Source organism: Sarcophilus harrisii, chromosome 4 (assembly GCF_902635505.1).
Source record: "Sarcophilus harrisii chromosome 4, mSarHar1.11, whole genome shotgun sequence".
Lineage (NCBI taxonomy): Eukaryota > Metazoa > Chordata > Mammalia > Dasyuromorphia > Dasyuridae > Sarcophilus > Sarcophilus harrisii.
In genome coordinates this window covers 307,659,990-307,669,454 of record NC_045429.1, presented here as the reverse complement: position 1 = coordinate 307,669,454, position 9,465 = coordinate 307,659,990, and the positions used below count along the sequence as shown (strand labels likewise).

The window sequence follows — 9,465 nt, the reverse complement described above, 5'->3', positions numbered from 1 at the left end:
TTGTCATTTTTATTATATTACTCCTCCTCTTCATACATGAGCAATTAATTCCTCTCCAATTATTTGTCTTCTTTAATTTCTTTAAAAAATGTTTTTCAGTTGTATTTATATAATTCCTGAGTGTGTCTTAGAAAGTACATTACCAGATATTTTATACATTCTATATTAGTTTTGAATGAAATTTATTTTTCTATCTCTTTTTGCTGGGTTTTATTGCTAATACAGAAAGGCTGATTTTATGTGTGGGCTACTTTTATATCCTGCTCCTTTACTGAAGTTATTATTTCTATCAATTTTCAGTTGACTCTAGATCTCTTTAAGTTTAACAGACTACGTGCAGAAAATGGAAGCAAGGATAAGTGTAATGGAGTTGGTCTTTTACTGACAAAATCACAGAACAGGGATTAGATAATGAGGTGCTAGGTTGTTACCCTCACCATAAAATACAGGCCTAGGTGATTACTTTATGAGTAATGGTTAGAGTCGGTACTTTGAGAAAATCAGAAAGAGAGTAAGATAAATAATGGGAGGGAGAATGATAGGCCATGATTCAGGGTGACCTCTAAAAATCAGTTCACTGAGTTCAGAGAAATATTCAAAGGAATATAGCTCCTGATGGGACAAGTGGTAGAATTAGGGAGGTGGTGAGAGGAAGTTTTTGGAAGTTACATTAGTGCTGAGAAAGAAACATTACGTAGAGGGAACTGAAGAGACCAGAAATTGGGGAGCTTGGTTGTCTGACTTATTCAGCATGAAGTATATTCCAACAGAAGCTATGTTGCTGAACATATCAACATTGTTGATCTTCTCTCAGGGCAGTATCTCAGCTCCTTTATGGAAGCCTAAAGTCTTTTCCTTTGGGCATTGCTGGAGAGTAGTTCATTTACTTTTCTTTGTTTTAAATGTTTATTTTGACCTTATAAATAGCAGTAATTATCAGCACCAGAAATTTCCATTTGAAGTGGAAATATTGTGAAAAGAAAGCATCTGAGAGGGGGAAATATCTCTGGATAAGAGTTAGAGGTAGGGCTAACACTGAGGTATTTTGCCAGAAGCCCTGTTTCTAGCAAAAAATTAACAAAAAAGAAAATTATATATCTTTTTATACAACTTTCCAAAGTGAAGGATAGTTTATACTGAGAAAAACCAGCTGATCAGTAATAATAGGTGTTGGAATCTTTACAAAGTGTTAAGACATTGGAGTTGATAGAGACAATAGTTATCCGGTTTGGCATGGTTCAGTGTGATTGATTTAATCTTAGAAAGAGATATTTTGGGCCAGAACTTGAAACAAGGTACTAAGTGGAACTGATGGAAACAATGTTTGTGTTCACACCTCTAGAGAGCTCATAAATATCTAAGTACTCAATGGAGTTCACATGTTTGGGAGAGTCAGAGTTTAGAATGAGATAACCGAATTCACCCCCCCCCCCCCCCCCCCCCCCTTAGGGCCAGAGAGCACTCTGGGAGATGACCCAGAATCCCTCTCTCTTCAGAAGGAGGAGTTAACCTTTGGGAGATCACATATAGAGAGGGAGCTCTTGGAGCTTGGGGACTGACTTGAGTTAGTTACTTGAGGAGTTACTAGAAACTCTGGGAGCTCGAAAGAGTTTTACTTGGAGTCGGAGAGAGCTCTTGGAACCCACAAGCCCTATCTTCGAGGCAAGAGATTCATTGCATCTTCCAAGAAAGCAGAGGCAGAAGCCAAGGACAAAGCTGCAAGATCTCTTGGAGCCAAGCAGAGAGTTAGGCCTCAACTAATCGTGCTATTTTGGAAGGAGAAATAAACGTTTGCATTTTTACCAGCTGGCTGCATTTTGGAGTAATTATTGATTATAACTGAAACTAAGGCTGCCTCCAGAAAACCTTCACAAATAGGGGTACCATCCCTTTAAATTTCTATAATGGGAGTTCATTTGGAGATTTCCCCCACCTTTGACAGTTTGAATACTATTCTTTTATTTCTATCTTCCTGTTTCTTTGAAGCAGGATTCTTTTGCATATTAGCTTTATTGACACTTAAAAACCATTATATAAAATAATATATAATAATTGATGTGATCTATGATGTGAGGCTTGACATTAAATGATGGCAGATACCAAAAGTAGGGGTTTAGTCATGTGAAGAATTCACAGTATCCATTCTCTTTGGCAAAAGTAGATTTATTTAGGTGAATAGGTTACAGACAAATGAAGGGATATGATAGACTCCAGGAATGGTAAATAAGAGTGGAAGAGCATATGAAAAACAAGTTCCTCAGTGGAACTCACAATTACCCCACAGAAAGGAAGCACCCCATGAGGTCGGGGCAGGCCCTTAGTCGGCAGATTAAATCCTAAAAGGGACTTAGCCCTAAAAGGGCCTAAAACAGTTAGTTGTAAAGAAAAGTGAGGTTGGGAAGCATAGTGGAGCTAGAGGAGATAACACCATGGGGGAAGGGGAAAGACACCACAGTTGTAACGCCAATTGAAGCAGGCTAAGTTCCAAAAGGATTTAGCAAAGAACCAGGAGCAAGAAGATAAATTTACAGTTAAAGTTAGAGAGAACAGGTCTTCAAGATACTTATTTGCTAATTTTATGGCTTACAGGTAGGTTTGAAGGGTGGTCTATTCACTGTTTCAGGAACTTGGTTATCACTGATCAACAGATTGTCTATCTGACAGTCAGCAATGTTTGTAGGACTATACTATAGTATTCCTAAGGCCAGGACACTTTAGAATCATTGACAGATTGTTAAAACAATGGCACTCTAAGGTCAGGGGACCTTAGGATTATTCCTATGCCTTTCCTAAAGTCTAGGCAAAGAAATGTATAACTATATTATTATATTCCTAAAGCCAGGAGACTAGGATCATTGACAGACAGATTGTTACAACAATAAAATTCTAAGGTCAGGGGACCTTAGAGTTATTGTTATATTTTCCCTAGAAGCTATACCCCATCAGTAATCATTGTGGTATAATATTACAGAGTTTATTTCCTTTTATTATGTAGTATTGCTAAATATTGTGATTATGGATTAGTCTATTGATCAGAGGGGTAAAAGTTACTTGAAAGGTTTTGTCACTAGTCAGGTGGCCCATCTCTGTAATCCCTGCTAATTGGGAAGGCTGAAGTTTGTGGATAGCGAGTTTAGAAATTCTGAGTTGAGGGAGTCCTCACCAAATCTATCACAAATATGGTAAAGTAAACCTCTGGGATCAGAGAGCCTGAGAAAGACATTCAGACAGACAGACAGACAAAGACAGAAACAGAGAGAGACAGAAAAAAAAGAGAGACAGAGAGAGAAGAAATGAAAAGAAAAATTTTAGGAGTGAGCACAAGAATTAAAAACAAGGAACATTAAATAAGAGCACTAAAAACAACTGTCAAAGAACCAGGAGAGTTCAAGGTCAGAGATGAGAAGATGACTCATTCAAAATCTGTGAATCACCTGATCAACTTTACCATTCAGATATTTTCATTGTAGAAGACAGAATTTGGGAACTGATCTAGATGACACAAAAATAGAGCTCTGAAATGTGTATTAAAACGACCTGAGTTGAAATCCTGCTTCAGGTATTATTAACTGTGACTGTGGGAAAATCGCTTAACCTCAGTTTCTTTATCTCTAAAAAAGGGAAAATAATAGCACTTACTCTACAATGATTTTTAAGAATTAAATGAGCTAATAATGGGATATTTACATTATTTATAAATTACATATTATGATTTATAATGATATAATAACGTACATTATTTATATACTTATTGTATGTAGAGCCATAGGCTCCCAAACAGAAGAACTGAAGATTGAGGGTGAGTAGTGTACAGCACAAATGATTATCATTTCTCAATCAAAATTTGAAACCAAACTCAATGGCCTATCAATACTGTGAATAGCTATATACATATAATATTTAGTTACCAAACTAAAATATTTGTTGATAATTTCACCATTGCTAGTGTGTGACCAGGGGAGTGGGGGGTGGGGAAGATTAAAATAATCTTTTTAAAATTTAATTAAAATTTTGTAGGGAAAGATAAGAGTTAGGTTTTGCAACTGTAATATATATTTTTGTTAAGAGAAATTCTTTCTAGCACAGGGCTCAAGGCAAACTAAAGAGATTATTATGATGACTATTATTGTAATTCCCCCAAAGCAGGAAAAACAATAAGGGAATCGAGATGAATGACTGTAGACAAAGACTAAGCTATGACTAAGCATTTTTACATGGTGACAGGTGGTGAATACAATCTCCGGGAAGCTCCGGTGAGGTAGTGGCCAGGCCAGCAGGCAAATGCTCGGCTTCTTTGCTAAATGCTAAAGACTGCCCCCTCCTGACCTCCTCCAACCCCAGCCAGTTAGGGAATAGAAAAATTTGAGAATTAGAGAAAAATTAGAGAAATTTAGATTAGAGAAAAAAGTTCACACATATGGGGACTCAGGAAGGGTGGAGGTGAGAAAGAGTGGCTCCCCTACCTCATAAGGGGAGCAGAGTAAACTGATGTGACAGCTAAATTCAGGGAATAAAAATAGGAGTCAAAAAATATTTCCTACCCTTCTATTCTAATGAATGAAGAACACAAATAAAATGTTATTGGTTGTTTTGTTGTCTCTATTTCAGAATTTTCTTGCAAAGACACTGAAGTGGTTTTCCATTTCCTTCTCCAACTCATTTTACAGATGAGGAAACTGAGGCAAATAGGGTTAAGTGACTTGGGCAGATTTGAATACGTGAAATGAGACTTCTGGACTTCAGGCCTGGTGCTCTATATCCACTTTGCCACCTATCTGCCCATAAAGTGAATTTCCTAATGCCTAACACAGATCACTCAAAAATGTTAAATGACTTTTTTTAATTTTTAAAAATAACACCTATGATTTTATTGATATAGGAAACTCTCAATGAAGAAATAACAACTGCAACTTAGTCTCAGAGTTGATTCCAGCTCTGAGAGACTGTGACTTGCTAAAGATCACAGGGGTCAGAGATGAAACTTGACTCCAGGTGTCCCTAATTGAGATTCTATACTAAGAAGCCTCCTTTTGCATTAATCCTGACCACAGTCTAGCTTTCTGGCCTTATTTCCAACTCTTTTCTTCAAGTATCCTTCTCCTCTAGCTTTCTCCTCTAGCACACCACCTTTCCATAGGTCCTCATGAAATTCTCCGTGCCCAGAAAGACTTCTCCATTCCACTAAATCCTTGCTTGTTAAAAATCCTACCCATCAATTTCCCTTTAAAAGCTACCTTCCCAGGAAGCCTTGCACCATCCCTCCTGGATACAAATCAAGAAACCTTGCCCAGCCCCTCTCAGTCCCACAGCTGATGACTTTCTATTTGCTTTGGGCAGCTAGGAGGCACGGCGGATGAAACGCCAGGGTGTGAGTGGGGAAGGAAGCCTGTGCCTGAGCAAATCACCAACCGCTCTGCCTCAGTTTCCTTGCCACTCAAATGAGCGGAGGAGAACATGACAGACTGCTCCGGTATCTTTGCCAGGAAACTCCAAATGAGGTTGTGAAAAGCAGAAACAACTTGCTTTGTGCCTGTTTGTCTCCTCCTTTAGGGTGTGACACTTTTGAGGGCAGAGGCTTTTTCTCTTTTTGTATCCCCTGTGCTTGGTATAGTGCCTGTATATAGTGGGCACTTAATATATGTTGATTGTTTGCTTCATCTCTGAATTTCTATTTCTATTTTACATAGTCATAGTTTTGTTTATATTTTAATATATTTATATGAATATGAATATATTTTCATATATTTACATATTATTCATATATTTCTATGCATATTTATATTTTCCTTACGTAGTTGTATCCTATCTTGAAATATACTTGTGAACATGCCTTATTTTTTTTTTTTACTCATTGAATTTCTGAAGGCAAACGAAGCAAGCATTCATGAAGCATTTATCTAGGCTGGAATGGAATCGTTCTTGCCTACTGGGGGTTTATGTTGCACAGCAGGAGAAAGCTTGCGGTCTCCTTTCTCAGGGGTCGGAGCGCGGCACGCGCTGGAGGAGTAGAAGGAACCGCAGCGAGCCCTGGGAGGGGGGAAGCGACGAGGAACCGCTCTCGGAGCAGGGGAAGCGCAGGCTTGGGGGGAGGGAGGGGAAGGGTGGCGCTGGGGACCTTCCCGCGGTGGAAGCCGGAACCTTGTTTCCGGCTCTGCGTGCCTGGGGGAGCGTATTGAGCGTGGCACCGGGACGTCGGCTCCAGGCTGAGGCCGGGCGGGCGGAGTTGGAGCGGCGGCCGGGGCTGCGGAGCGGACGGAGGAGCGAGGCCGGGGCCGGGGCTAGAGCCGGGGCTGCGGCTCCGGGACACTCGGGGCGGCGGGCGGCGGGGGCCGGGCGCCGGGGCCCAGCGACGGCAGCAGCGGCCATGGCCGAGAGCATCGTGAGTCAGTCCCCCGCGGGCCGGCCGGTGCGGGCGGGGAGGGCGAGCCGAGTGGGGCGCCTCCGGGATGAGGCAGCAGATTTCACCGCCGAGGCCTGCGGGGCGTGGACCCGCGTCTCCCTCGCCTCCTGGTCCTCGGGCCTTGTGGCCTCTCCCCTTCCCTGGCCCTGCCATCGGGGCCCTGTCTCCCCTTCGGCCTTCTCCGGGACCTAGCCTCCCAAAGATTGCCGGGGTCCGGAGGAGAGTGCCTGCCCGACCTTGAAGGCCAGCGGAGGAAAAGTCCCAACAAACAGACCCTCCCTCCGCAACCTCCCCTTCTCTCTCTTCTGCCCCCCTCCTCTCCCCGCGCATGAACTCCAAGCAGCAGAGTAGCCACAAAAGAGGACACCGTCGGAAAAACTCCCTTCCCTCCACAGAAGGTTCAGGACAAAAGTGACTTAAAATTAATTTCCGAGAAACGCTTGTTAAATGTTTGCCCACGGGGAGCGTGGCGAATTTTTTCCTTCACCTGCGCTTGGGAAATTGAACATCACCCCTGAATATCTTACAGTAAAATTACATCTTAGTCGGAACGCGCAGAATTAGGCGACTTCCTAGGCTGCGATCAGTTCCTGAGGCGAATGACTAAGGACGATTAGCGGGGATCATTAGGGAAGTAGCTGTGGAGCGGAATGAGTGATGTCCCGGCATAGTTATGGCGCTTTCTGGCACCTGCTGTTTGGGCAGAACTTGAGGGCGAAATCGGCCCTCCTTGGATGTGTCTTGAGCCAAACTCCTTGGTTCTAGACCTTTCACTCGCCTCTGCGGCTTCTATGGAGGTTTTATGGCACCGTATTCACTGGTGATTCTGTCTTCTTTAGGGAGGGAAAGGAGTAGTATTAAAAAAAACTAAGAAGGTAAAATATTGATGCTTTTAGATACGGTTGCAGAAAAGAAAAATGAGGTTACAGAAATCAAGCGACTTGGGGCTAGAAATAGGAACTGTTGGTAGTTTAAAAAGCTGCGTTGGATACCTTCCGTTTACAGGAAAACTAAACCCTTCTTTCCATTTGGGGTAAAACTAGTCAGATCTTCTTACAAGTCCTTGAATCTGGCGATGTCCAGAAAAAGACCTCTTTTCTAAGGCCATTCCACCATTAATAAAGAAATCTAGGTGTCTTGCAGAAATTATTTGATTAAGCAACTAAACACAATCATATACTACACTTTTGAAATATTTATTTTAGGGGAAAAATGAATTTAGTTAGATTAATTCTTCTAAAGAATATTGAGTGTATTGTTGATCATCAAATCAGTCAAAAAACAAGGGTTTTTAACATGGGATCTAGGAGCCTATTTAAAAATATTTTGATAATTGTACTTAATATAATCCGTTTCCCTTGAAAGTCTATATATATGACTTTATGGATTTAAAAACATTCTGAGAGGGGATAGCGGGCTTCACCAAACTGCCAAAGGGAATCTGTGTGGTGCCCCTTTTCTCCCCGAAAGGTTAAAATCCCCGAATTTTAATTCTAAATATTATTTTTCTGTGATGTACATAATAAATCTCATGCTTGCCCTTGTTTGATAAAGAAATTTAGTAGTTTTACTTTCAGGTCTGTGTCTGTTTTTATGTATTCTAGAATTAGTAGAAATTTGTTTTATCTTTTATTAGCAGAAAATATAAAATTGGTTTGGGAGCAAATGCAGTTAGAATAATTTAGTTTGAGGAGCTGTTTTAGAAACCTGGGATTCTGTCTTTTAGAGGAAAAATAAGTACCATGTGTTTTTGAGAAAAATGATTAGTTCAGGAACTAGTTTTAATATTCCTAATTATTCTAGAACAGATGGCCGAATATTATTTTTTTTCCTAGTTTAGAACCGGAAGATTCAAATGTTAATGGAAATGTTTTTATATTTTTACATAAGTATTGAAATACTTTTTAATATGGAGACATTTATAGAAATTTGAATCCATATGTAAAATGAATAATCCAAAAATTAAAAGGACTAGTCTGAATTTAAAAGTTCAGAGTAAAACAGAAATTTTTTCTAAACTTTCAATGAATGGGATGTTCATAATGCTCATTCCAAGAAATAAATTGTCTTAAACTTAGAATTTAAAAAGATTATTTTTAGACAAAAGTTAAGTGATTTATTAGACAACAAAAAAGACATCCCATTATTTGGAGTCGGAGGATCTGAAGAAACTGAGTCATCTACTATGACCTTGGGAAAATTATCTCACATCTCTAAATCTGTTAACTTATCCACAGAGTGAGAGAGGGGTTGGACTAGATATTTAAGATTCCTTTCAGCTCCAAATTATGTGATCCTTTATTTTAGGAGGACATGAATTAGTCTTGATGAATTCCATCCCTGGATGTGTCAAGTTCAAGGAGTCTGGAGCCAAAGCATCATTTTGCCATGTAATAGTGGAAATAATTTTTAATGGATCATACATTTCTCATGAAAATAGTATAGTAAATGTTGAAAAAAAAAAATAATTGTAGCAGAAGTGCTTTCTGGCAGTCTGTTGTTGCATGGATAGTTTCTGTTCAGGTGACTAGAGCAGTATTTATTTCTTCACAATATTGTCCTGTTTCAGCAGTACACTTTGAATGAAGCAATAACTTTGATTAAAATGAAAAATTTAAGTCCTCCAGGAAAGGGTGACCTCCGCCCACTGGACAAACATATGTTTTTCAGTTTTTCTTATACTTGAATTTTTAGGTTTGCTAAAAAGATTATAGAGGCAGTGTGATGGTATGGATAGAACCTGGAAGACCTGGGCCCAAATCCCATCTCTGTCAATTAATGATTTTTGACCCTGGGCAAGTAACTTAATGATGAACCAGCCAGCTCTCTAAAACTAAATTGCAGAGAAGATAATTTGTTTACAATGGCAGGGGAAGTTTCCTCATTGGAAGGTCCCTAAACTATGAAATAACAGTTCCTATCCTCTTTTCCTATAAAAATACATTGAGTTTTCTTTATTATGGTACAGGACTCTCTTTCTTAATTCTTTTGCACTTCTTACCAAGAATAAGTGGTGGGTATGATTTCTTGTAGTATAGGTCAGCCAGTACATTTGTAAAAAGGAT

The 9,465-nt window shown here is 39.8% G+C and overlaps 1 protein-coding gene across 2 annotated transcripts in view; it reads left to right on the top strand.

Annotated features, from left to right (window-relative positions):
- The first annotated feature begins 5,303 nt into the window (after positions 1-5,303).
- The window catches only part of NPLOC4 (NPL4 homolog, ubiquitin recognition factor), a 61,054-nt gene continuing 56,892 nt past the window's right edge, over positions 5,304-9,465 (top strand). Inside the window, exon 1 of one of the 2 annotated variants that reach the window (XM_031965630.1) lies at positions 5,304-5,498. In XM_031965630.1, the coding sequence (XP_031821490.1) occupies positions 5,439-5,498 (60 nt within the window). In that variant the 5' untranslated portion in view covers positions 5,304-5,438. Of the gene's footprint in view, positions 5,499-6,297; positions 6,380-9,465 lie in introns of those variants that run through there. The other variant, XM_031965631.1, reaches the window with a different exon arrangement.